Here is a 27,572-nt window from a genome sequence, read left to right on the forward strand (position 1 = left end):
AAAGAATCCTACATAGAATTAACACAAAGAAAGGCACACCAAGGTGGATCATAATCACATTTCTGAGCCCAGTGATAAAGAGAAAGTCTTAAAAGTAAACAGAGATGAAGTGATATAATATTATTTGAAGACAGATTGATATAAGTTAAAGATTATCCTATGAATCCTAGGACAACCACAAAGAGAAAGAGGCTAAGAAGACAATAGTGGATATAAAATGGAATACTAAAACATACTCAATCTAAAAGGCAGGAAAGGAGGAAAAGGGAACAAAACCAGGTGGATCAAATAGAAAACAAACAACAGCATGGTATATTTAAACTTAACCACATCAATAATTACATTAAATGTAAATGACCTAAGCACTCCAATTAAAAGGCAGAGATTTTCAGATTGACTGAAACAGCAAAACTCCACTATATGCTATCTATAAGAAACCCACTTGAAATATAAAATTCCAGATAGGTTAAAAGTAAAAGGATAGGGCTTCCCTAGTGGCACAGTGGTTAAGGGTGCACCTGCCAATTCAGGGGATGGGGGTTCGAGCCCTGGTCCGGGAGGATCCCACATACCACGGAGCAACTAAGCAACTAAGTAGTTGTGTGCCACAACTATTGAGCCTGCGGTCTAGAGCCCACGAGCCAGAACTGCTGAGCCTGCATGCCACAACTACTGAAGCCCGCATGCCTAGAGCCTGTGCTCTGCAACAAGAGAAGCCACCACAATAAGCACACACACCTCAATGAAGAGTAGCCCCCACTGGCTGCAACTAGAGAAAACCCACGTGCAGCAACAAAGATCCAGCACACCCAAGAATAAATAAGTGAAATAAATTTTTAAAAATAAATAATAATAAAAAGTAAAAGGATAGAGGGAATTCCCTGGCAGTCCAGTGGTTAGGACTCTGCGCTTCCACTGTAGGGGGCATGGGTTCGATCCCTGGTTGGGGAACTAACATCCTGCATGCCCCATGGCATGGCCAAAAAGAAAGGAAAAGGATAGAAAAAGATATGCCATGAAACACTAAACATAAGACAGCTGGAGGGGCTATATTAATACCAAACAAAATATACTTCAGGAAGTGGAATACTACCAAGGAAAAAGGGGAAATTTCTAAAGATAAAGGGATCAGCTCATCACAAAGATATAACTTTGCTTAATGTGTACACACCTGGTAACTCAACTACAAAATACATGAATCAAAATTGATAGAACTGAGAGTATAAATAGACAATTCCATGATGGGGTTAGAGAGTTTAACACTCCTCTCTCAGTAGAGAGTAATTTACTTTCTGCATGCTAGAACGTGTAGAAAGTAAATTAGTAATGATTTAGAAGATTCAAACAACACTATCAACCAACTTCACCTAACTGACATTTCTAAAACACTCCAACAATTACAGAACATATGTTTTTTTTTTTTAAGTGCTCACAAACGTTCACAAATATAGACCATATACTAGGCCATACAACAAGCTTCAATTAATTTTAAAGGATTGAAATCATGAAGAACACTTTCTCTGACCTTACATAATTAAATTAGAAATCAATAAAAGAAAAATATCTGGAACATCTTATAATACTTAGAAATTGAATAACACACGTTTAAATAATCCATGGTTCAAAGAAGTAATCACAAGGGAATTAAGAAATTATTTGAAACTGAATGAAAATAAAAGCACAACATATTGAAATGTGTGGTATATTTGTGCTAAAGTAGGGCTTACAGGGAAACGTAAAGCTTTAAATGCCTATATTAGAAAGGAAACAAAATCTAAAATCAATTATCTAAGCTATCACCTTAAAAAATTAGAACAAGAACCAACTGAAAGTGAGTAGAGGAAGGAAATAAAAAAGAGCAGAAATTGGGGCTTCCCTGGTGGCGCAGTGGTTGAGAGTCCGCCTGCCGATGCAGGGGATGCGGGTTCGTGCCCCGGTCTGGGAGGATCCCATGTGCCGCGGAGCGGCTGGGCCCGTGAGCCATGGCCGCTGGGCCTGCACGTCCGGAGCCTGTGCTCCGCAACAGGAGAGGCCACAACAGTGAGGCCCGCGTACCGCAAAAAAAAAAAAGAGCAGAAATCAATAAAATGGGAAACAAACAATGGAGAAAACCAATAAAACCAAAGATGGGTCTTTGAAAAGATGGATATGATTGAAAAACCTCTTGCCAGCTTGTTCAATAAGATAAAAGAAAACCCAAATTACTGTTCTCAGGAATGAAAGAGGAGACATTTCCAGAGATCCAGTAGACATGATAAAGATAATAAATAAATATTGTGGACAACTTTTTATCAGTAATTTCAACAATTTAGGAGAAATTCCTTGAAAGATACAAAACTCAAGAAAAAATAGAAAATCTTAATAACCATATATCAACTTTAAAAATTGACTGCATAATTTAAAGAAAACAAAAACACCTCCCTCAAAGAAAATGCCAAGCCCAGATGGCTTCACTGGTAAATTCTATCAAACATTAAAGGAAGAAAAAACACTACTCCTATACAAACTCTTTCAGAAAACAGAGGAGAGGGAACATTTCCCAACTCATCTTATGAGGCCTATTAACCTGATCCCAAAGCCAGGGATCAAGAGAAGAAAAAATATAGAAACAAAAATTCTTAACAAAAGATGAGCAAATCGTATCCACGTATCCAGGAACAAATTGTATCATGACCAGGAAGTGCTGATTTAACACTTAAATGCTAAGCAATGTAATTCATCATATTAATATATGTCTTTCAAGTTCTTATCTCATTGAGCATCATGAAGGTCTTGTGTATGGTTTTTGGTAGCATGCTTTAAAAAGTCTTAAGGCATGTGTCTGTATTTGCAATGAAACATTTTTAAAATAAAATGACTTTTAACATCCTGTTAGAGACACCATGGTCATTCAACTTGTCTTGTGATCTAGACCCCAAGTTGTATTTTATCCCCCTTAGTGTCACCACAGCCACTGCCTCAGCAGAGCATCATCCCCGCACATCAGCTCAGTACCCACCGTGAGAATCACAGCACAATCGTTTATTGAGCACTTGCTGTGTGCCACGCGTGGGCTAGATGGTTCACACACATTATTTCAGTTCCATTCTTTTTTAAATTTTATTTTATTGGGGTATAGTTTTTTACAATGTTGTATTAGTTTCTACTGTACAGCGAAGTGGAGTTCCCTGTGCTACGCAGCAGGTTCTCGTTAGTTATCTATTTTATACATATTAGTGTATATATATGTCAATCCCAATCTCCCAATTCATCAGTTCCATTCTTATAAGCACCTGTAAGAGAGGCATCATCCCTATTTTACAGACGAGGAAATTATGGCTCAGAGTGAAACAGTAATTTGTCCAAGGTTCCATAGCCAGTTGGTGGCAGAGCCCAGATTTAAGCCCAGTTCTGCCAACTGGCCATTCTTAGTACTTACATGGCAGACACCAGCCTGCACATATTATAGGCCAACTAATGCTGCCTGTCTCTGTTTCCTCACCTCTAAAATGGGGACTAATTAGAGTCCCTACCCCTCTGTGGATTAAATGGGTTAATAATTGTGAAGCACATAGAAAAGTGCATGTTGAAGCATCTTTTGACCCTTTATTTGTTAAATAAATGGATCAATATTTAGTTCCCATCATAGTCTTCAAAGAAAGGGGTTATAATCCCACCTCGCAGATGAAGGAACTTCTAAGAGAGGTGAACTAACCAGACACGTGCGCACCAGCTGGGTAAAACTCCCAACCCAGAAGAGTGTAACAATAACTCACTGTCCACATCAAACAGCCCTGCTTTTAGGAGGCCCCCAACCCCACTGCCAAAAAGTGGGTAGTTAGAGGGGAAGATGCTGTTCCCTTCAGGATCCTTGGGAAACCAGCCCAAATGCACGTGACTCTGGAACGATTCTCCCACAGTCCCTGGGGTAGACTTTCATGCACCCATCCCAGGGAGAAGGAGGGCTCCCCTCGGAAACCACTCTGTCTCCTACCTTGACCGACTCGGGGCTCGTGACGATGACTGAGGTTTTGTGGAAGACATTGACCCGCACGACAGGTCCGTACTTCTTAGCCCTGGGAACCAAAGTGATGCAAAGGAGGCTGTCAGCTACCAGAGATGTGAATGTCATCAGATCAGCCCAGGTTCAGCTGGAGAAACAGGGCATCCCATCCCTGGGGGTGGGGGTGGGGGGGCAGGTCTCAGCAGGGGTCTGGGGCCAAGGTTCTGCCTTGCTGCTGACTCACTGCTGAGTCGCATCCCCCACTGCCCTCAGTCTCCAAATCCATGAAATAGGGTCGCTACCCTCCTCCTTTGCCCCAAAAGGTTGTGCTGGGAATCAAGCCATATCACGTCTCTGAAAAGTGTAAAGCACCACCCCAAACAATGACTGTTACCTAGTCACACCCCCACCCAATTTACAGATGAAGAAACTGAGGCTCAGAGAGCTCCTGATGCCTGGTCTAAGGCCACGCAGTTGGCAAAAGGCAGAGCTTGCCTTCTGAACCACCCTTGTGTGCCTCAGAGTAGGAACTGCTGGGGGTGGGAGTGACCTGGGCTGGGGAGGTGGGTGTGTGCCGGACTGGGGGTTAGGGCATTGGGGGAAGCTGGCTCATGAGGGGCAGAGACTGGAGTAGGGGCAACAAATGACAAGTTAGGACCCACCAATCCAAAAACATATCTTGGAGCACGCGGCCACAAACCTCATCCTTTTTCCAAAAGTAGGGGAGGTGCCCTAGAAGGAAACTAGAAGAAATGGGAAACATTAAGATGACCGGAAGTCGCCATCAAAGAACGCCCCCTTCCCCACAGGACCTTGTGAAGTTGGCATTATCAGGCCCACTTCACAGATGGGAGGACTGAGGCACGGAGAGGTACAGTCCTGGCTCAGGGTCACCAGGCAGGATGCAAATCCCAGTCTGACTGGCTCCGGAAGTTTTCTTAGAAAGATGGAGAGGGATAAAACCATCTCATCTCCCTGGTGCAGAGATTGGGGGCTGGCATGAGGAATAACCTGAGACATTCAGGGAACACTTACTAAATGCTGGGCACCATGATGAGCTTGACCGCATCTGAACTCCCCACACCTCCTGAAGTAGGTCTATTATTAACGTAGTTAATAGGTAGGGCAACCGAGGCTGGGAAGAGGAAGTCATCTGGCCCCAGGTGCGTGGCTGGTACCAGGGTCCCCCACAGTCCTTCTCACCAGGACATAGTTTGGTCATGCTAACTCGGCAGTGCGATTACCAGATTGTAAACAGGCCTGTGTGGTGTCACCTTAGGCACATTCCAAGGTACTGGTGACTTCCTGTCTCCTGTTTATTCCCATCAAGTTGACTTACTACAGCTTCCAGAATGGCGACAACGAAACTGCAGTTGGGGTTTTCTGGGTCATGGCACTCACATTCTCCTGGGAGGAGACAGAGTGAATAAATAAATAAGTAAGTAAATAGGGAGTCAGACAGTGATGGGAGAGAAATCAGACTTGGGGGAGGTAAGGAGAGCTGGGGATGGGTGTAGGAGGATTATTGTAAATAGGCAGGTCAGGGAACATCCCTTTAAGAAGGTGACATGTGAGCTGCAAGAAGTGAGGAACTTGGCCACGTAGGTATCTGGGGGACGAACATTCCAGGCAAAGAGAATCGTAGGTGCAAAGGTCCTGAGGTAGGAGAGTGCTTGGTAAGTTCAAGGAACAGCAGGGAGGCGGTGTGGCTGGAGCAGAGTGCTTGAGGGGAACCTGGTACACGATGAGGTCACCACGATGGGGGGAAGATTGTGTACGGCCTTGGGGGCTGTTATCCAAACTTTCTCTTTGAGCTTGGTGAAGTGGGGGCTACTGGAGGGTTTTGAGCAGAACAGAGATGGGATCTGAATTGGGGTTTAAATGCATTGTCCTTGCTGCTGCAGAGCTGAGAGTAAACAGGGCAGGTGTGGGGGGCAGGGGTAGAAGCAGGGGCACCAGTGAGGGGGCTGTGAGTGGAGATGAGAAGTCAGACTCTGAATGTACGTGAAGGTGGGCCAAGCCAAGGGGACCTGCTGATGGACTGGATGTGCGGGTGAGACAGGGGTCAGGGATGACCCTGGGGCTTTTGGCCTGGGCCACTGGGAGGTTGGATGGAGCTACCACTCACTAAGGTGAGGAGGACTGAGAGGGGGCCTGGTGGGGGCAGCAGACACTGTTGCCCCCGCCCCCCACCCTTGTCCTTGCAGGGGGAGAGGCTTCCAAAGGCCAGAACCCGAGTCTCTGCCCTGTGCTCTCTCGGCTCTGTCCGCAGGCGGAGTAGCCTGGAAATTCCAGCTCAACACCCCCCAGAGCAGCCCTCCATCAACGATCCCCCCTCCCTCCACCTCGTGGTGGGGTGGGGGGAGCCTGTGTTCCACCGGGTCCCAGAGTTCGCCGGGGGGTTGCATCTCAGTTGCCCCCAGAGGTAATTTGCTTTATTGCCCTTCTGACCTTCTCTCTCCATCCAGTCCCTAACCCCACCAGGATCACGCCTCCCAAACGACTTACACTTCAATTCTTGTCTCAGGATCGGCTTCTGGGAACCAACCTGAGACAAGTGGATGGAACTGAGAGCCAGCCTTGGAGCGGTTGGGTGTGCGCTGCCCATCTAACACGGAAGGGAAGCAGGCAGGTAGGCACCTGAGGCTGCAGTTCAGGGAAGAGCTCCCAGCTAGAGATGTCAATGCGAGACTCCTCAGCAGAGAAGTGGTGTTGACAGACTGGGTTAGACCACAAGGGGTGGGTGTAGACAGGGAAGAGGCCCCAAGAGTGAGGCACTGTTGGGGGGACAGACAGTAAAGGGACAACCAGCCAGGAAGACTGAGCAGGAGACGCAGGGGAGAGAGAGGGGGAAACCTGAGAAGAAAGGCTTCAAGGAGGAGGTAGGGGTGCGCCCTGCCCCGAGCAGCAGAGTGGCAGGGCAAGATGGGGACCAAGTGCTGACCGTGCGTCTAGCTCCACGGAGGTCACTGGGCCTTGATCAAACCCTGTTGGGTGGAGAGGTGGGGGCCAGAGCCTGACGGGCGGTGGCTTCAAGAGAGAAGGGGAGGGAGGAACAGGGGCCAGAGACAGGCAGGCTTCGGACGGGGGTGTTGCTGTGGGCGTGCAAAGCTGGGATAGGGGGGCGGCAGCTGGAGCGAATGAGGGGGAAGAGGTTTGTGTTACAGCCTATTACATAAAAATAGGAATGATGCAGAAGAGAAGGAAAAGTGATGACGGAGGAGAGGGGGCATTGCTGGAGCCTTGGAGCAGTGGGGGGGGGGGGGGGGCGGGCAACCTTGGCCAGGAGCACCGAGGTCCCAGGGGGGAAGGCACGTGGGCTCAGGGCAGGCCAGGGGGCTGATGTGGCGGCAGAGCCCTGGAAGGAAGTTGTCTCAGGCTGTTCATTTGCTCAGGGAAGTAGGAGGCGAGAATAAAGGCTGAGCGTGCGCTGGCTGGCACGGGAGGTGAGGGACTGAGGGGAGAGCGGGCGGGCGGGGCCTGCGCTAGGAAGCTCGGCGGGGCGCCGGGCAGCCACGCCCACTCGAGGGGAGTGGCTTTGAACTTACACCGCCCCGCCTGCAGCAAGATGGACGGTGGACATCACACATGACTGGCTGTATTTCCAGAATAATCTAGTACCCATGGTCACTCCCCAAAGCTGCAGGTTTGGAGAGAATATTCTCAGTTTTGAGTCACCTGAGTGAGAACAGAGTCTGGACCCTCCTCACCTGCACACGCCTGAGAGTCTCCACCCTAAGCACCGGAGTCCAGAGCCACCTGGGGAGGCACGTGAGTGACACCTCAAGAAGGTCAAGGGCATGGCGTGGCGTGGGGTCCTCACTGCCAGGCAAGAAAGGAGCCTACGACCCGTTCCTTCCTGTTCCTGCAGGGGGCGCTGGGGGTGGGGGGCGAAGGCAGGGCCCGGAGACCAGGGGTTAGAAACCAGCAGATGAGAGATGATGCAAGGAGGGGATGGGAGACTCCTGGGATGGGGAGGGGCGGACCGAAGCCCACCTGGTGTGCCCCTGGTGGTAGACAGGATATGTCAGAGCAACCCAGGGAGAGAGGAGAGGGCAAAAATCCCCCTCCCCTGCCCGGTCCCCGGCACGCATGGTTTCCTATAACCCTGCGACAGGCACAGTGGGAATTCGAGGTTTCCTGTGGGCAGAGAAAGTTTGGGACAGTACTGGAGCAGAAGTCATCCGGAGAGCCCACTGTGAGGCCACACAGAGGGGTGGCGGGAGCCCACGAGATGGCTGAGGGGTGGGCCACCCACTAGGAGTGAGGGTGAGGGTGCGGGGCCAGGAAAGTGCCTCGTGCCAGAGGGATGCGGTGGTCGAGTGCTCAGCTGGGCACCCCAAGTCCCCTGGATGCGCCGCCCAGCAGAGCCAGCCGTGGGTCTCCACCATCACCGAGAACGACCCAGCAATGGTCGAACAGCCCCCAGGCCTGGCGACTCGGCAAGCAGGAGAGGGTGGAGAGAAGCAACACCGCCCAGGAGTTTTGAAAAACTTATTACAAAAGAAATAAAAACTGGGGGAGAGAGATTTTGCATTGTCAAGTTTACATTCATCCCACACTACCAGGAGAGTGGGGGGTGATGAGGAAGCTCAGAGCAGTGACAGAGAAATACAGAGGCTACAAGTGTTTGTGTGGGATCTGAACATGGGGTCTGAGTTTTCAGCTGTTACATGGATCGTTGCAGTAGGATGTTGTCTGTAATCAGCACACAGAAGCAGGGCACTCAGGGAGGGCATCTTGCTGGTGACTCTTGCAGAATAAAGAGGATGAAGAGTGGGGCTGCGAGAGCACAGCAGCTGCCTCTTGCAGGGCAGAGGGTTCCTTGCCTGCAAGCTGGCAAAGCCCTAAAGCACACTACTGGAGAAATCAGTACGCATAGATTTCTCGTCAACCGTGGTGTTGCCAATCATGGTTTGGGGATCCAGGCTCTGAATGCCAAAGCATCTGATTTATGCTAAAAAGAGGTTCCAGAACCTTCATTTAGTGCAGTTTTGTATTTGACCACCAACCAGTTTTTAACCCACAATCTTTTCGTATAGGCATTGTTCAGTTGACCTCCTTAGAATAAAGAGCCCAACCCAAATTATAGTCAGCCTCCTCCACCACCCACACACCTGTAGGTCACATGTAGATTTTGTGGTGTAAGACTTGAGGGAGAATTCAGGCATAAAAAGGAAAGATATATGGACACATGCTACTACATGGATGACCCTTGGAAACATTCTGCTAAGTGAAAGAAGCCAGACACAAAAGGTCAAATATTGTATGAGTCCATTTATATGAGATGTCCAAAACAGGCAAATCTATACACACAGAAGGCAGATTAGGTGGTTGTCAGGGGCTACGGGAGTTCCGGGGGCAATGAGGAGTGACAGCTAATGGTTATGGGGTTTCTTTTTGCAGTGATGAAAATGTGCTGGAACTAGCAGTGATGGTTGCATAACTCCGTCACTATACTAAAAAGCACTGTATTGTACATTTTAAAGGGGTAAATGTTATGGCATACATTATTTTTTTAATGCAATTTAAAAAATTGATGTGGGGAGAGTAGCCGAGAGGAGCTTGATTTAAGTTCTCTCTTCTTAAGACACAGAGATTGGCTCAGGTCTGCAGTGTTTGAAGCACTTGGGTTTATGAGAAGGTCAAGTCATGAGGAAGCCTGTCAGAATGAGCACAAAACTCATTCAATTCCAAGCTCTTGACGGCTGATTTGAAAACCTGAAAGGGTGAGAGTGTATCTAACAGAACTGGCAGGAGGCTTCCACCATCCACCTTGGATCACAGTTTATCCAGGGTCTACTGTGCATGCTGAGCGAGATGTCAGGGGCACAGCAGTGAACAAGACAGACACAGGCCTATGGGAGAGACAGACACTTAACAAGAGGTAGCACGAATAGTTACCCAATTACCATTCAGGTGACTTAGAGTTTATAAAATGAACAAAATACATTTGCGTGTGGGAGCAGGGAGGGCCTCCCTGAGGAGCTGGCATTTAAGACAAGCCTAGAAGGCTGGGGGAAGAACCATCTAGATGGAGGGGAAGACACAGCTGTGAAGTAAGGGAAAAGGGTGGGAGAGGGCACCTGGGAGGAGAGAGAGCTGGCAGGGAGAACAGTTGCCTCCCTGTGTCCCCAGCTAGAGATCTTTCCCAAACCCACCAAGCAGGGATTCAGGCTTCAAATGCCAGGGCATCCGGCTTGTGCTGGAGGTGGGTGCCTTCCAGAATGTTGGTGTCCTGAGGTTTTAAGAAGTGTGTCTAATACCCTTGTTTATTCATTCAGTCAACAAATATTTATTGAGCACCTGCAATGTCCCAGGCTCTGGGGATACACAAGTGAACACACAGTATCCCTGCCCTCCCAGGGCTCACATTCTAAAGGGGGAGACAGACAGTCAACAGGTGAACAGACAGTCAACAGGTGAACAGAAGGTAACTTCAGGGATGATGGCCCCATAAGGAGTTTGGAGCTAGGAGGTGGGCTTTACACAGGGTAGGTGGGGAAAAGGAAGACCCGGGAGGAGGGGTTCAGCTGAGGTGGGTGCATGCAGAAAGAACTGGAGGCAGCAGTGAGCAAGCATGGGGTTAGAACAGTACAGAGTGGGTTCTGAGAGCCCAGCAGGGGCCTTGCTGGCCCCAGAGTAGCCTTAATTTAGAATTAGATTTAGTTCTAAGTGATGGGAAGCCTTTGGAGCACAGAAATGACACGTCTGAATGACACAGAAATGACACTTCAGAAAGGTGAACTTCTGGTGGAGTAGGGGGGAGGTAAGGTGAGTGGGGTGAGGGCTGAGGATGGAATGGAAGTACCAAGGAGAAGACAAAAAGGAGATACCAGGACAGAAATTTTTAAAAAAGAGGGGGGATGTGACCAAAGTACAGTGTATGACAACCCAGGTTGAGTGACCCCATCCAAGTCCCAAAGTTAAGAGCACCCACTTTAGAACCAGGCTGACCTGGGTTTAAATCTAGGCTTACCAACTGTGTGACCTTGGGCAGGTGACTTTGCCTCTGCGCGCCTCAGTCTCCTCGTCTGAACGATGGGGTAACAATAGCGCCTACCTAACAGGGTTGTCGCTGCCATCACGTTTTCGGGGCCCAGCAGAGCGCGGTGGGCGCCGAGCAGCTGCTGCGGCTGTGAGTAATTTGTTACTAAGAATAGTTAGCGCCCCTCTCCCTGCCGCCGTTTCCAAGCGGCCGCGCGCAATGGCAAGGCTGGACCCGATGCCGGCTTGGACGCGGTCCCCCGGCCCCCCATGCGAGAGCCCCATCCAGGTCCCCGCCCCCACCCCCCGCTCACCTGGGCCGCGGCGGCCCGGGGATGTGCTCGTAGCGGCTGCGAGCGCGGTGCACGAAGGTGCAGCAGAGGCCGAAGACGACCAGGACGGCGCTGCCGAGCAGCATCAGCAGCCCGGGGCTCATGGCTCCGGGGCAGGCCAGGCCGGGGTCGGGGCCGGGCACGCAGGGGGCGGGAGGCCGCGAGCCGACTCAGCTGTCAGCGCCGCGCGCCGCCTCGGCCCCAGGCCTGGCGCGACCCAGCACCGCCCCCGCCCGTTCGGCTCCGCCCCCGCCGGCTGCGACCCCTCCCAGGAGCTCGGTCCCCGCCAACCACGTCTCCGCCTCCGGCTCCAGCTCTCCGGGCCGGCCCCGGCTTCGCACCGCCCATCCTGAAGCTCCGTCCTAACATCAACACTGTCTCCTCCCGGCTCCCAGGCCCCGCCCAGAGCATGTGATCTCCACCAATAACAACTCCACTTCTGGCTCAGACCCCCCCCCAGCTCCGCCTTCTCTCCGCCTCCCAAGCCTCCGCCCACATCCCTCAAGCTCCACCCCAACAGCAGCTCCGCCCAGAACGCGTTGTCCCTGGCAACCCTAATTCCTCGGCGCATGCTGACCTGGCGGCGGCGCTAAATCCTGCTGGCTTCGCAGCCCGGTTTGGCGCCCCCAAATAAGGGCGTTTCTCCGCGCGCGTTCCTAGGCCCCTTCCTTTCTCCCTAAACCTTCCTGGAAACCCCATCCCAGCCTCCAAGTTTCTGTATCACGCCGACTGTTCCCAAACCTCTCCCTGGAACCCCAACCTCCAAAGCTGGTTTCCCCTGCCCGGCCTGTCCACACGGGACAGGTGAAGAGGACCCCGGGGACACAGCGAGGCCTATGCCTGCGAATGAAGAGCACACGGCTGCCACCCAGACCAAGGGGAAGCCCCACTGGGGGACCGCGACCGCAACGTCCAAGGCGTTGACCCAAGTCCGAAGGGTTGGAGTGGGTGAAAATCTGGTTACGGAAAGTCCCCTTCAAGCGCGAAACCGAGAAATGTGCCCGGGGTGGCCAAAGGGTATTTTTGAACTACTAACGAAGATTTTCCTCCCTTTTATAACCTGCTTCTTCTTACCAATCCGGGTATGACAGAAGAGGCCAGCTCTGGGCTTTTTACTTCCCAATTCTTAGACTCAGGAGCAACCCAGAAGGAGAGCAGTGGATGGGAAGGGCCAGTTGTGCCCCCTCCCAATCCAGATAAAGATCCTTACAGCCGGGGAGGAGGTGCCCGAAGAGTTTAGATGCTGCTGGGTTTCTGAGAAAAGGACATGCCCCTGGGCCAGAGTCCCAGAATCCTGAGAGGTTTGGGAAAAACAGAGAAGGCCTGTATACCTCCTTCCCAGGTTCAGCCAGGGACAGTCCCCACCAGGGGCATGAGTGTTTGGGGCGTGTGGGCTATGGGGTGTCAGAGAGGGCCAAGCTGTAAGAGTGGGGTCCAGCACGGAGGAGACAGGATTTCTGTCCCCAGCACGGCAAGCTGGACATCCATTCCAGCTCGGGGAATGGGGCCCCATCCTAGGGGGAGCACCAGCCTCCCCCTAGGGCTGGGAGATGGTGGCTTGCCACCTTGCCCCCATGTGGTGGTGAAAAGCAGTCACAGGCACGTACTGGCTGGCCCTGAGGGGCAGGAGAGAGGGAGGCGGGGAGACCAGGACAGACCCTCCTAGGTTGTGAAACCTCCAGGGGTTGGGGGCAATTTGAAGGGAGGACACCAAACAATTGTTCCTTAAGGGCAGGACCAGATTTTAAACTGCTCTGGCCACAGTCTGGGGCAGGCATGGGACAGCCTCAGGGTACAATTGTCAGTGTGAACCTGTCCACCTAAGCTAGGGAGAGAAGTGGGCATTAATATTCTCTGGTGCATGGGTCAATACCAGTGACCTCTGGCTCTGTCCCATCGCCACCTCATCTGAGCCTCCCGGCTCTCCTGTGAGCATCAGGGAATGCTTAAGACTGTACACACTGATGCTCCCAGGGGAAGCCCTTTGCCTGGACATGCAGCACTGCAAGCCCCCAGCAGAGGGAGCTGCCTGGAAGCATGTGGCCAACCACCTGGCCCTTCACTGGGAAGATCTGGACAAATGCTATCCACTGTGGTAGCTATTGGCCACATGGCTTCCATATGGGAAGTGGTTTCCTAGGAGGCAGGGCACGGGCACAGTAACCAGGGAAAGAGAAAGATCAAGCTCCTTGGTTCAAAGCTAACCCCCCTCTGAATAAGGGACCCAGTCACATAGCCAACTTGGAGATCATCTGGAAAAGAGCTGTTGACTGAAGAAAAATGTACAACCTAAAAGTTGGGAGTTATGTTTTATTTGGGGACATTGCTGAGGACTATAGCCTGGGAGACAGCCTCTCAGATAGCTCGGGAACTGTTCCAAAGAGGTCAGGGTGGAGCCAGGATACATATATAGGAGTTTTTGCTGAAAATAAAAAATATGTAGTCAAACATCAAAAGATTACTGCTAAGCACAAAAACCAGACATCTCAAGTTAATGATTTTAGTGCTGAAGATGTAAGAGTCTGGGCTCATTGAAATTATTCCTTAGACATGCATCTTAACTATCAGGGCCAGTATCCAGGTTTTCTCCATCTTGAATTCCCCTCAGGGCGCACCGTAGCGGGTGGCTGCAGTGGCTGATGGCTTGATGGCGGGCAACATTCATCGTTTACCAGGATGGCAGGCAACATTATTTTGTCCGCAGTGTCAGGGGTGCCTAATGGGGTAGTTGTGAGGATTAAATGATTCTGCATACCTGAGGCATCTGGCATATAGTAAGTGATCAATAAAGGTAAGTTTTTTGCAGCAGGACCAGAGGACAGATGCTCCCACAAGAAGATGTGGGTTCTGGGCTTCCCTGGTGGCGCAGTGGTTGAGAGTCCGCCTGCCGATGCAGGGGACACGGGTTCGTGCCCCGGTCCGGGAAGATCCCACATGCCGCGGAGCAGCTGCGCCCGTGAGCCATGGCCGCTGAGCCTGCGCGTCCGGAGCCTGTGCTCCGCAACGGGAGAGGCCACAACAGTGAGAGGCCCGCGTACCGCAAAAAAAAAAAAAAAAAAAAAAAGATGTGGGTTCTACATGCTAGCTGAAGGGGCTCATCTTCCTCCCATTTTGAGGATTTGTCCCTGGGTCATTCTAATGCTGGCCCCTCTACCTGGCATGCCCCTCCCACCCTGTCTTGTGCATCTGGCAGCTGCCAATGTGGGCGCCAACAGCCTGCTACTGAGCTTTCTGTCCAGAAACAATACGGAACGTCCTGGGCACGTTTGTAAATGTTACCTCATTTTTCTTCCAATAATCCTGCTGATTACTTCTGTTTTCCGATGAGGCTCAGAGAGGTTAAGTGACCTTGCCAAGGTCACACAGTCAAGGCTGGACCCCTAACATCCCAGGCGTTGTCTCCCAGCCAAGCATTTGCAACGTGTAAACATAGGAATGCCTTGGGGAGCTGAAGGTTGCTCCCTAGCTTGGTTGCCTTCAGCCACTGACTGAAGCTGTCAGGGCTGCCAGGGACAGTGGGCCTTTCCTGTCATCAGAGGAGAAAGGTGGCCACCTAGGGCCCAGCCCAGTTGAGGCTTGCCAGAGGGATGCAGGTGAACAGGGAACCAATGAGGCCCAGCCAGAGACCTGGAGTGTTGTTACCTGAGGCTGACACCATGCATGCAGTCCTGGGTGCTGGGCCACACCTGGGACATCCCTGCAGCGGTGGCTCCAAGGGCTCCAGAACTAAGCTGTGTGACGCTGGGCAGAGGCAGTCCCTCTCTGGGCAGGTTCTGAGAGATCACTCTAGCTGCTGACTGGAGGCCAGATTAGAGGCAGTGAGGGCAGAGGCCGATAGGGAGCACGGAGAGCCTTGGCCCAGGCCAGCCTCCATCCCCAGCGACTTCAGAGGACTCAGAGGCAGGATCAAAGTCCCTGGGGGCAGAGTCACTTGTGACTGCTCCCTTGGCTTTCCGAGGCTGGTGGTGGAGTGAAAGGAGCACGGGACAGGGAGTCTGCGCCTAACCCTGCCCCTCCCTGGGCCCGTGTCCCCATCCGCACAATGATGGGGCCCAACGAGGGGGACCCTGAATTCAGTGCTCTTGAGGTAGCACAGCGTGACAGCACACAGCTGGGGCTCCAGAGCCAGGCTACCTGGTTTCTAATATTGGCTGTGTGACATCTGACGAGTAACTAAGGCCCCCTGGGCCTCAGCTTCCACATCTGTAAAATGGGTGGGAGGGCGACCCTAGCACCTACCTCGTAGAGTTAATACAAGGATTAAAGAGTGACTAATCTGTAAAGCCTTTAGAACAGTGCCTGGCATAGTAAGTGCTCAGCCGGTGTCAGCCACCTGCCCTTATTATTACCAGTAAAGCAGCAGTGTGTCTCTGTGAGCCTCATTCTCAGGAGTCAGGCCGCAGCCTCAGCCTTATTTGGAGCCTGAGGGGTGATGGGAGGGGAAGCACCCTTCCTGCAACATTGACGGGCCAAGGCCAGCACTGCCCAGAGGAGTGATGAGGCCTGGGACCTCCCCTACTTGCCCCAACAAACAACAGTGACACTCAGGGCCCAGCAGAGGGCTGGACCACTCCCCCTTGCCACTTGGGGAAAGTGCCACGGGCCCCAGATGGTGGGCCCAGGCTGTGGGTGCTGAGCTGCAGTGGGAGGTGCCCACCTCCCAGGCCCCGCCTTGTGGCATCATGTCCTCCAGGCCTTGAACTGAGGAAGGGGGCTCCACAGGGTGGGGAGGGGCAGGAAAGAGCACAGAGGAGCCCTAGGAAGAGGAGGCAGAGGCTACTAAAAGCCATACCCCACCTCGAAGCCAGAGGGACCAACAGCCCTGGCCCTTCCGCTGAGCAGGGCCATGATGCTGCCCTGCTCTGAGGGCCCCGAGGGCCACCCCGCCTTCCCTGGGCTCTAGTCTTAGCTCGGCCCCATCTGACCAAAGGCCTGGGACACTCAGCCTCCCAGGTTCATTTCCCCATCAGCACAGTGAGGAGTTTGGCCTGGATGGTCCCCACGGGCCTCCCAGCTCCTAACACTTCCGGATGTCCCAGCGACCTGGAAGATGCCCAGTCAACCACCCCTGGGCAGTGGGGGGTCTCCATCAGCTATTTCCCAGCGAGGCTGGCAGCCTACAGCGGGCAGGGGCCCTGGGCCATGCTGAGACTTTCTGCAGGTATAGCCAGGGAGTTCAGTGGTTATACACCTGGCGGGTGCTAGGGCTAGCCAGCTCGTGTTCACATTTGGCTTCCCCCTGCCTGGCTGGGTGATCTCAGCTGAGATATTGAAGCTCTGTGCACCTCGGTTTCCTCATCTGTGAAAGGGGAGGAAGCGGGCTGTTGCGGGGATTGAATGAGTTCAGGTATGCGGCACCGTTCTTACGACGGTGCCCAGCACACAGGCTACGCTCGGTGGCAGGGTTAATTGTGGTTTCCACGCGGGGCTCAGCACGGTTAGAGGAGCCACAAGGGTCTGGGTCCCTCGCCCACCCCACTTAGGGCAGAGGTAGGGGGGAGTTCGAGAGGGTGACCCTAAAGCTTTTTTCTGCAGCCTCGTACTCCACACTCAGCTTCAGCGAGCAGCTGGGAGGCCCCGACAGGCTTCTGCCCACACCATTTCCTCTGCCAGGCACACCATCCCTAGTGCCAGCTCAACTCCCAGGACAACACCCAGGTTGGGTTGGGATGCCCCACCCAGAGCCCTCCCCCACTCCCCGACAGGGGCCATATCCGGTCCTCACTGCCCGGTGACCATCTATCTGCTTCCCCTCCTTGGCCCCCTATCAGAGGCTGAGCCCAGCCATACTTGATGCCCCTTGACCGGCCTGGCATGAGCCAAGGCTGAGGCCCCTAGTGGGCAAAGGAACTTCCACCTGTGAGCAGGACAGAGGCTGCAGGCCCAGCCCCCTTCTCCCACCCCCTCCCTCCGCTTCCAGGCAGGTGTGAGTCAGAGAAAAGAGGCAGGAAGGGGTTTGTAAACAGTCGCGCTGTTGGCACAGCACTGGGTGACGGAGCACCCGTGGTCTCACTGGGTCCCCAGCCCGGTCGGCCCCCGGGCTTGGGTTGAGGAGGCAAAGGGTTCCCTGGGATCTCACTGAGCAGGGTGGGTGGGGAATGGAGATGACAGAGGTGGCCCTGGCACCGGCGCGGAAGTGGAGAAATCTGAAGCCTCACCAGCGACCGTGGTGCTTGGAGTGGCTGGGTCCAGCGTGATGCTGAGGCCCAGAAGGCTTCTCCCGGAAGTCATCCAGTCATCCCTGCCAGCCCACCCCGGCACTCGCTTCCTCCTAGGCAGCCTGACCCTCGCTGGGACAGCCACAGCCCAGGGGTCACCCTGGACCCATCAGTCTGATGACTTGCCGTGGCCCTACTAGATGCCTTCGTGTTTCTCTTCAGCAACTCTGACTGCCAGGCCACCGGTCCACGCCCTTTGGGCCACGTTCCTCAAGCCGTGCTCCAGCTGGTCTGGGGCCTTCCACTCCCCACCGTGGGCAGGGCAGGCCTGGTCCCCTCCCTCCACCCACCGGCTGTGCCTCTGTTAGTGCAGTGAGGTCATGTCTGCCCTTAAGGGGCAGCTGCCCTCAGGGCTCAGGGTTCTACCAGACTGTGCTCCTGCAGCTGCTTGAGATGCTTGGAGGCGAGCAAAGAACACCTCAGGCTGCAACCACACACCCACAGGGGCCACACGGCTCCCAACACATACTGCAGCTGCGGGGTTTCAAAGACATGTGGGCAGGAACACACAAAGAACACGCGTGCACTGCACGCACCACAGGACAGCGTTACAGATGGGCCACCCCCAGGCCACCCCCCACGTTCCCCCCACCCTCAGACTCAGGTGCACGCACCAGGCGCGCACAGGTTGGACGGGCTCTGGACGCACAATGGATAGCCCAGCTGGCCAGACAGACGATGCTCGCCTACAGATCGGGGTTCTCGCGGCTGCACACGACGCCGGCGTCCTCCTGGTGGTCGCAGTTGTGGGAACCCAGGCCGGCGTGCGCGCACTCCAGTAGGTTGCGTTCACTGCCTGTGCAGCGCACGTCGTCCAGCAGGATGGGCAGCGCGTGGCCCTCGCCGAACTCAGCACGCTTGGTGGCCCGCACGGTGTACGCGAAGCCCAGCTGGCGGCACACGACGGCAGCGCCCTTGGTGTCCCAGGCATCATCGCACACGGTGCCCCAACGTCCACCCGCGAACACCTCCACGCGCCCGCGGCCTGGACTCAGGCCCGGGGGCCGCACCAGGCGCACGGCGCCGTTCGAGGGCTCGGGGACCGCGGTGCCCAGCCGTTCCCGCCGCCGCCCGCCGCCCCGACGGCGCCCGGGCCGCGGGGTGGGTCGTGCCGGCCGCAGGGTGGGCGCAAGTGGAGGGGTCGTGGGTCGGCTGCGGCGGGGAGCCTTGGTGGGCCGCGGGGTGCTCTCCATCCTCCGGATGAACTCTGCGCAGAGGAAGAGCCTGTGTTCGGAAGGGCCCCGGCCGCCCCAGCCCAGCCCACGCGACCCCACCCCACCCCGGCTCTTCACCCCAGAATGCAGACCCCAGGGAAACATGTCCCGTTCTGCCCTCTACTCAGACCCTGAGCATGAGGTGCCCCAAGCGTGCTTCTCGGGTCACCCTGGCCCCACAAGGTGCCCACCTGGAGCCGAACGCCAGGTGCTTCTGCAGCCATTCTGCACACACTTGCTGGCAGGTGCTTCGTGCCTCTGCTGCTGGGCCTCTCCCCACCCCCATCCCTCCTCCCCTTCTGGGAGTCCCCTGTCTGGCAGGGGAAGGACTCTCACACTGTAAATTCCTAAGCGCAGTGGCAGGGAAGGAGTGTCTGGGAGAGCTTCTCAGAGCAAATGATGCTTTCTGGCTCCAATCTCTGGTTTAAGGGTGAGGAAGCTGAGGACGGCTGATGGGGGTGGGGGGCGGGGAACTGCAGTGGGTGGAGGGCAGGCCAGCAGGATGGGAACCAGCCTGCCCGGGGCCCCTCTGCTCAGGTGAAGCCCTCCCCTCCAGGCTCCCAAGGCTGCTGGTCCCCCTGCCCATCACAGGGGGGGCTGGTCAGGAGCTCTCTAGGTGCGGGGCTGTGGTCCACACTGACCCCGCCCACTGACCCCTCCACGGGGACCTGGACTCATTAGGTGTCGGGGAGCTGTGGTAGGTGATTCCCTTTGTCCCTGCAGGACGTGGCCCTCACGCTTGGCCCAGGTCAGCCATAGGGCTAAACGTCACTCCACGTCAGACACTCTGCCAGGTACTGCCTCCCTCAGGGGAGGTGGAAACCCCAAACTGCTCAGTTACTGTGGACAGGGATCCCGGGGCCACCGGCCCATCTCACTTGGAAACCCACTGAGACAGGGGCTGAGAAAGGGCCTGGATACAAGACCAAGTGCAGGCCGGGGCCAGAACATGAGGCAGACGCTCCCCCAACCTGCACCCTGGCCCCCACTCCACCCACGGGGAGGGACTTCCAGCTCCCAGGGCTCCTGCTTCTCCTGCTTCCTTCACTGCCTAGGCTGCCCTTCCCCGGCCTCTGCAATGCACTTTCCTCTCCATCCAGGCTCAACCCTCAGGCTCCAGGACCTTCCCAACCCACCCCCTCCACCCCCAGCTCTGCACTGCTCTGGGTCCCCATGGTGCCCAGCACAACTTCTGTCACAGGGCCTGGGACACTAAATGACCCCTCTGTTTGCCCCAGCCAGGATTGGGCCTCGTCTGACTTCTTCTGTGGCCCCAGCATCCAGCACACAGCGGGTAACTAACAGAAATGCAGAAACTGCTGAATGAGTGAATGGAAAACTCTGCCAAGGCCCCAAACCAACTGCAGCTGGAAGTGAATTCCCCAAACAGCCAGCTTCCCCAGCCTTCCTCTTCCTGGTGGGGCACCCCTTCCTCAGGGCCGGGTACCCCCCACCCACCCAACCTCCCCCTCTTCCTGCCCCCCACCCCAGTCTGCCAGCTGGAGACCTGCTGGGCACACTCAGCCCACTGAAGTATTTCCTTTGGCCCACAGGGCGGTTTTGAAAATTGTGACCTAGTTGCCAATATTTTCAAATCGGGAGATTGTGTAATAACAACCCGAGAAGGCAGGGACCGTATCTGCTCACTCAGCATTGTAGCCCCAGTGTGAAGCGCATGTATGTGGTGGGTGGATGGATGGATGGATGGAGTCTGCTTGTCCTGAGAACTGGAAGATCTGACAACACTGGGGCACTCTCTGTTCCCACCTAGCTTGGACCCAGGGGAACAGCCCTCTCCCCGGGCCATACCCTCTTCAGATGGCCCCAGATCCCATGGGTGGTCACCGTGGCTTTGCCTGGCCCTCGGCCCATGAGGATTTGTACCCCTCTCTCCCCACCAAGCTCGTCAAAACAGAGCCTTCGTATAGCAGACCCAGCCCAAACGCTCCCCTAGGCGCCCTTGCACCTAGAATAACTCATTCCAATCTTGAGATATACCCTCTTTCTCTGTCCCTCCCAAGAACTCTGAGTGAACCTTGCCTGGGACCAGCTATTTCTCCCTTTGCCATGCTCGTCGTGAGGCCTGCAGCCCCTTGGAGCCTCCCACCGTGGCCTGGGACTGGCAGACACTGCATGAGTGGAAGGAGGTTTAAGCAGCTCCACCCACTCCTGGTAGCTCCTGTGCACGGGGCCCAGTGCTGGGCATGGGGGCCAAGGAAGGGCATCCACATCCGGAAAAGGGGCAGCGGGTGTGGGTTGCAGGAACTCCCGCCGTGTCCCCACCTTGGTGGACACTTACTTTCTTTGGGCACGAAGTGGACGAGGCGGCCCCGGACCTTCACGTGGGCGGCTTGGATCTGACACTTGCCGGGTGGTGCCCGTCTGCAGACACACAAGAGGTCATGAGCCGCACCCTGGGAGCCCGCCCCGAGCATGTCCCCCCCGACATCACCTGCCCCCTGCAGCCAGGAAGGAGGGGAAAGGGCCGGTGTGCATTCAGGCCTGGGCACGTGTGCGTGGTAACAACAGTGGCCACTTACGGAGCAGTGACCCTGCTGGTCCACGCCTCCCAGACCCCGAGAGTCCAACCCCAGGACAGGACCCCCCTGTAACGGCCTGCCAAGTGCCCGCTCAGCCTCTGCCTGCAGAGCAGGAGGGCCATTTCTAATTCTCAGCATGAAGTGCCCTTGGGATGTGATCAAATGTCACAGTCCTTCTCCCCAGCCTGCCGGTCCAGCTCCTGTAACTGTCACCACAGCCCCATTCCTGCACTTTACCCTGGTCCCCATTCCCCACAGTCTCTGAGGAGGGTTTCTCTCTGCCCCTCTGGTTCTGGGATTTCTGGTGATACAGAATCAAAGGGAAAGGTTAAGTCGATCTAAAGAATAAAGTGGGGAGAGAGAGAAAGCCTCGGGGCTGGCAGCAGAGCTGAGGGCTCTGGGGGCCTTGGAATGTGAGGTTGGAGAGGGCTGGGAGAGAAAAGAGCCTGAGAAGGGTTGCCAGGGCTATGAATTGGGTCTCCTTGGACATCTCTGAGGGGCACAAGTAAGGAATGGAATCCCATTTTAATGAGCTTCTGGCCGTTGATCTGTGAGTCTTTGAATGGGACCGACCCTATTCTGGGACCAACCCACGTGGGTCCAAGACTTCAATGGGTCCCAAGAGCACGAGGGGGAAGCCCAAGGGCTGAAGCAGCCACGTGACCCGGGGTGGCTTTCAGACAGCCCTGGCAAGAGAGGGAAACCGAGGAGGGACGTGGGCCATTCCCCCCAGAGGTTGAAACACAGCCCAGCTCACACCCTTCTCCAAGCTGCAGAAAGTGTGGGTTTTCCGGCTGCTTTGAACTCCACATAATAGCCACACGCTTCAGACGGACCCAGCTGAGTTTCGTTCCTTAAGGAAATTACATAAAAATTTTTGTCTTGCCAAAGGGTAGGAGATACACCAAAAAATGTCACAGTGTTTATGTTTGGGCGGCAACGGATGACCCCACCCTACCCCCTCTGCTTCCCATTTCTTCATTTTCCAAATGTTCTGGAACGGCGCCCCTCTTCAATATGTTGTGGATGCACAAAATTACGTGGATTCCAAAAGAGAAAAATGAAAAAAGGGATGAGAAGGGTCACGGAGGGAGGGAGGGGACGGGGGTCTAGCCTGTTGCTGGCTCCTCCCACCCACGAGACCTTGAGCAGAAATCCCTAAGCCTCGGGTTCCCTCTGTTGCGCGGGGGGCCATGAGCCCAGAAGGATGCGGCACAGACTAAAGGAAACAGTGGGTCTCAGGCAGCATCTGGCATGAATTAGGTGATATTTCCTTAGAGAAGCAGTCTTTTTTCAAAAACTGGAAATAACCTAAATGTCCAAGGGACGGATCAGGCAATCACGGTGCAGCGACTCAACAGAAAATTACGCCGCCATTAGAAAGGAGCCTTCTGAGGGTAATGTTGCAACGTGGAAATGTTTATACAAAATAAGGATAGACCTACGAAGAAAAATGCAAAGTTTGCGTGTGCTGCTCCACAATGACATAAACCCAAAGAGGGCTGAGACCTCGGGGAGAGGAAAGGAGCAAGCGCTTGTTTTTCTTGATAAATAGTTATGTCAGTAATTAATAGCTTTGTGCTTTCAACAGAAAAGTGTGGTCAACAAGGAATGTCTGAGAAGCTGTCACAGACTAGAGGAAGCTAACAGGACATGATGACTAAATGCAATGTGGGATTCTGTATGCGATCCCGGAGAAAAGGACACTAGGGAAAAACTAGAGACATCCTTTTGTTTTTAAAGTATGGAGTTACCTCAATTAAAAAAAAAAAGTGTGACATTTAATGAATAGTAATGTACCAATATTGGTTCATTAATTGTGACAAATGTACCATGATAATGTAAGACGTTAGTAATAGGGAAAACTGGGTGAGGGGTATATGGGAAACTCTGTACTATCTTTGCAACTTGTCTGTAAATCTAAAACTGTTCTAAAATTTAAAAAAAAGAATTAAAAAAATGTGATTGTGGGGCCCATATTTATGGGTCCCCACTGGTATCTTTGGTGCCCTCTTAGCATGAATAGAACTGGACTTTGAGGCTGGCAGATCGGTTTTGAATCCAAGATCTGCCCCTCACCAGCAGTTTGAACTTAGCTAGTCACTTCCCCTCTCCAGGCCTCAGTTTTCTCATCTGAAAAATGGGCATATTAACTACAACCACCTTAAGGAGTGGTAGAGAGGGGAAATGAGGTAATGGAGGGGAGGGCTCCTGGCAGACCGTAGGAGCTGAGGCCATGATGGGCGTGGGGTGGGGGGGACTCACCTGGAGGGGTCGATCACTTTGTAGACAACCCCACGTGCCACTGTGGCACTTGGCACGCCCGTTGACATGAAGTACAGCTCCCCTTGGACAAGAAAAGAGGCAAGAAGTGAGAATGCTGCCTGGAATACCATCCCAGCCAGCCCCACTGCCCCACCTCAGTTCTGAGGTGCACCCCAACCTCAGTGAGCCAGGAGGGGAGATGCTGCAGGTCAGTGTAACTCTCCAGTCCCCAGAACTGGAAACTGAGGCTGAGAAAGGCATCCAGATGTGCCCAGGGGCCTCTGCAGCACAGCCTCCCGGGCTGCCGGCTGCTCTGCCCGGACCCTCCCAGGCTCTGACCTCTGGACTCTTGTCTCCTCCCTGGTGACCCAGCCCCACCTCTGGTCCCTGCCTGGGTTTCATGCCCAGGATCACACACCTCTGAGCACCAGCGGAGGTCCACAGCCCCGCTCCCCACTGGCTGCTTACTGATGACGCAGCCTCCTCATCCCCACAATGGGCCTGCCTCATAGGGCTGTTGTGAGGATGAAAAGAGCATAGAGGAGATGCTCCATCAGTGTGAACTATTATTGCTGCTGCTATTGTCATCGTTGCCCAGGGTCCAGGTCCTGCCAAGTCCTTGGGGACACAGTCTCTCTCCACTGACCAGCAGGCGCCTCCCAGGCAAGTAGCAGGGGCAGAGGAGTTCGTGCTTCGGGAACCTCTAGTGTGAATCCCAGCCCCTGCGCTTGGCCCCACGTGAGCTCCAGCAGCTCCGGGACAGCCCCACGCAGAGCCTCTGTTTGTAGAAATGGAATTATGAGCACCTGGTGCCACGGATGCTCTCGGGGAAATTGAGCTTTCTGCTCTCTCCCACCCCCATCCTGCCCCCTGGCCCTTGTTGCCACAGGTACCCATGCCCAGGAATTAAGCTTCATTATTCTCAGCTTCCAGATGAGAAAACAGAGGCCCAGAGAGGTCAAGTGACTTGCCCAAAGTCACGCAACTGGTGAACGGTTAAGCAGGACTGGAACTCAGAAACATCTGCTAATGTAGGAGACGTGGTAGCTGGGAGGCCCAGACACAGGCCACATGTGGCTCGTTATGATGGTTCAGCCATGCTAATACCTTCTGTCCTTGTAAGAGGCAATGGAGAGCCCTCCCAAGGATGGGGGTGGGGGTGGTTTCCCCAAGGAGAGGCCAATACAGACAGTGAGAAGGGAGCTTGAAGGAAAGTATGTCCCTGGTGACTGGTGCAGTCAGGGAGGGCTGCATGAGGGAGGTGTTTGAGAATCAAGGCCCAGGAAACCTGGGGAATTCTGGAAGGGGAAGACACTTGAGAGGTGACCTGTGCAACTAGGGTAGACCAGCTGTGGTGGGGAGCTGGGGGCTGGGGAGGGCAGGATGCTGAGTGGTCAATGGCCCCTGACCTCCCTCCAGGAGCACCAGCCCTGCCTTGGTGGGTGGTGGGAGCGTGGCCGGTGGGAGTGGGGCGGGGGGGGTGTCAAGTTGGTGGGGGGAGGAATAGGCCCACAAGGTGTGATGTACCCTGTGGGAGGGAGCAGGGCCCCTGGCAAGCAGGCCCCTGCTGGAGAGTCCACAGGCACAGCTATGAATTTGCATGTGGCTTTGAGCCTTACTTCCCTTTCTGGGCTCCTGTCTGGAGAGAGGCCCTTGGGAGCGGCCACAGTCCCCTCCCTGGCTGTGCAGCCCTCCTTGACCCTATGCTCCAGGCGCTGGAGCAACTCGGAGCTCCCCGCACGTGCTGCTCCCTTGGCCTGGATGCCCTTCTCCATTGTCTGCCTTTGCCTAACCAAGCTTGTGCTTGAGGTCCTGCTCTGGGAGGCCTCCAGGGGCCAGGCTATGTCCAGTGCCCCCCACCCCACGACCAGGCAGGAAAAGTCAGCCTCAGTTTCCCCATCCGTAAAGTGACAGCATTGGACCGGGTGCACCCCAAGGCCCCATCCAGCCTTAATCTGCAGGAAGCCCCCAACCCCGTGCATGGGCGGGGAGCCCCCATGGCACTATTAAGCCCTGCCCAGGGCCACACTACCCTCCTGGTGTCTGCGGTATGGACTGTCCCTGGAGGACACTGGGCCAGCAGAGGTCCTTGTTTTGCAATTTGCACGTGTCAGAAGATCATGCAGAGAGGCAGAGGCCAGAGGGAGCTGGGAGACGTTTGCTGGCTTCAGACCCCCAGGTCTCTGGGCCTTCCGGGGCCACCTGCCCAACTCACCAACATGCTACCCCTGGGCTGTCTGTCTTTGAGGGGTCTCCTCCTGGCTGTCCAGCCCTTGGTGTCACTCAGAGGGCTGAGGAAGGGCCCCCTGGGAACTGGGCTTTCCAGGCCCTCCTCTGGGTCTGGGCTCTGGAGGCGGAGGAGGGTGGGGGGAGGGCATCCTCCCCTTTCCAAAACATGTTAACTCCCTAATGACCAAAAGAAATGGCTTTCAAGGGCCCAGTGGGCTCAGGGAGGGTGGTGGGGTCTGAGGCTGCCCTTTTGAAAATTTAGACTCTGACGTGTATCGGTTCAACAAAGGTTTCCCAGACTCAGGCCTGGGGGCTCTGGGCACTGGGCCCTGCAGGGGACACCTCTCGAAAGGCCCCTGGAAAGGCGTTGCTTAGTAACCTGGCCAAGCATCCACCAGGCCCCACTGGGGGCCCCTCAGCTTTTGTCCAGGGACAATCCGGGGCCAAGGACAAAGGCGGGATCCAGCCTCCATGGTCCTTCTTCCTCTCCCCTCCCCCTCTGCTCCTTGCATTGAAAACACAAGTGCCTGAATGGGGGACCCACTAACAGGCAAGAAAGCGGTGCCCACCACGTTCTGAAGACAACGCGGCTTCATTTATAGGCCCTGATACATTTGCCATCAGGAACCCAGGGAGCTGGAGGTCCCCAGGGAGGCACTCTTCCCCCACCTGCCTGCATTTCCACCATCACAGATCCTTTCCTGGTCCCATAACGGCCCTGGACTCTTACCTGTGGGGTCACGCTATCCCTCCTGGCAAGCCTGCCCAGGGTGAGAGTTGGGGAAAGGGAAGGACGGGGACCACTGCTCCCATCTTCCAGATAAGGAAATGGAAGCTCAGATGAGTGAGAACTGACACCGAAGCAAGGCTCAAGCCCTCTGAACCCGTCACTCTCCAGCCAGAAGGTGATTTCAGGCCTGAGATGCCATCCCTCGAATCCCAGGCCAGAAGGACCCCTGGGGTGGGGCACAGTCCCAGGCATCGGCAGCCTGAGTGGAGAGGCCTCAGGGGCGCTCACCGGCCTCGTCCTCCGCGAAGGAGATGATGTGTGGATAGTAGTTGTTGATGAGGCCCGGGAACGCACAGGTCTGGCCACGGCCCATGCAGATCTCATTGTACCGCCACTGGCCTGTCCCCAGGTTCTCTCGGAGGGACATCAGACGCCTGCAAAGGAGGATGGCCTGTGGGGTCATGCCTGGCAGGGTGCCCAAGGGAACCCCACCCACCAATCCATCCATCCAATCATCTATTATCCATGCAACCAGGACCATACATAACTTGCAGGGTCCAGTGCAAAGTGAGCATTCAGGGCCCCTTGTTCAAAAAGTACTAAAAATTTCAAGACAGTAACAGCAGAGCATTAAACCAAGCGTGGGCACTTCTGAGACGGAGCCCCGTGTAAGCGCACAGGCCGCACATCCATGAAGCCGGACTCAGGTGCAGGCTTTACTGAACACCTGCTACGTACCAGGAGAAGCACAGGGGTGAACAAGACCAGCTTGGTTCCTGCCCCCTCAGCTCAACGCCACCTGCTGACCAGCAGGAGGCAGTCAGGAGCTGACTTCCAGTTCAGAAGCCTCCAAGGCTGGTGCCCTGGAGTTTCCACATACTCTGGAGCTGCCTCCACTTCGGAGCGTGAAATGGAGAATTTGGCATCTTCAGAAAATGTTGATCTTGTCCCTTACTCCCTTCTATGCCTGTCAATCACCTATTGATACTTTCAGGCCCTGCTCGGTCATCCCCTCCTCTGGGAAGCCCTCCTGACTGCCCCTGTGCTGGGCTTCCCCAGCACTGCTCACAGGCTC

General features: G+C 54.7%; 2 protein-coding genes across 5 annotated transcripts in view; both read right to left on the minus strand.

Moving 5' to 3' along the window:
• Window positions 1-13,469, minus strand: part of CYP46A1 (cytochrome P450 family 46 subfamily A member 1) — a 36,143-nt gene extending 22,674 nt beyond the window's left edge. Inside the window, exons 1-3 of the mRNA XM_033850624.2 lie at window positions 11,284-13,469; window positions 4,645-4,725; window positions 3,974-4,055 (exon numbers count right to left, since the gene is read on the minus strand). Coding sequence (XP_033706515.1) covers window positions 3,974-4,055; window positions 4,645-4,725; window positions 11,284-11,405 — 285 coding nt within the window. The 5' untranslated portion in view covers window positions 11,406-13,469. The remainder of the gene's footprint in view (window positions 1-3,973; window positions 4,056-4,644; window positions 4,726-11,283) is intronic.
• Window positions 13,470-13,597: 128 nt separating this feature from the next.
• The window catches only part of HHIPL1 (HHIP like 1), a 29,342-nt gene continuing 15,367 nt past the window's right edge, over window positions 13,598-27,572 (minus strand). For 2 of the 4 annotated variants that reach the window (XM_073800059.1, XM_073800058.1), the window contains 5 exons: window positions 26,786-26,931; window positions 23,539-23,620; window positions 22,031-22,126; window positions 21,033-21,115; window positions 18,110-18,726 (listed from right to left, as the gene is read on the minus strand). In XM_073800059.1, the coding sequence (XP_073656160.1) occupies window positions 18,206-18,726; window positions 21,033-21,115; window positions 22,031-22,126; window positions 23,539-23,620; window positions 26,786-26,931 (928 nt within the window). In that variant the 3' untranslated portion in view covers window positions 18,110-18,205. Of the gene's footprint in view, window positions 13,724-18,109; window positions 18,727-21,032; window positions 21,116-22,030; window positions 22,127-23,538; window positions 23,621-26,785; window positions 26,932-27,572 lie in introns of those variants that run through there. The other 2 variants (XR_012329836.1, XM_033850625.2) reach the window with 2 other exon arrangements.

The sequence above is a fragment of the Tursiops truncatus genome, chromosome 2 (genome assembly GCF_011762595.2).
Source record: "Tursiops truncatus isolate mTurTru1 chromosome 2, mTurTru1.mat.Y, whole genome shotgun sequence".
Classification (NCBI taxonomy): domain Eukaryota; kingdom Metazoa; phylum Chordata; class Mammalia; order Artiodactyla; family Delphinidae; genus Tursiops; species Tursiops truncatus.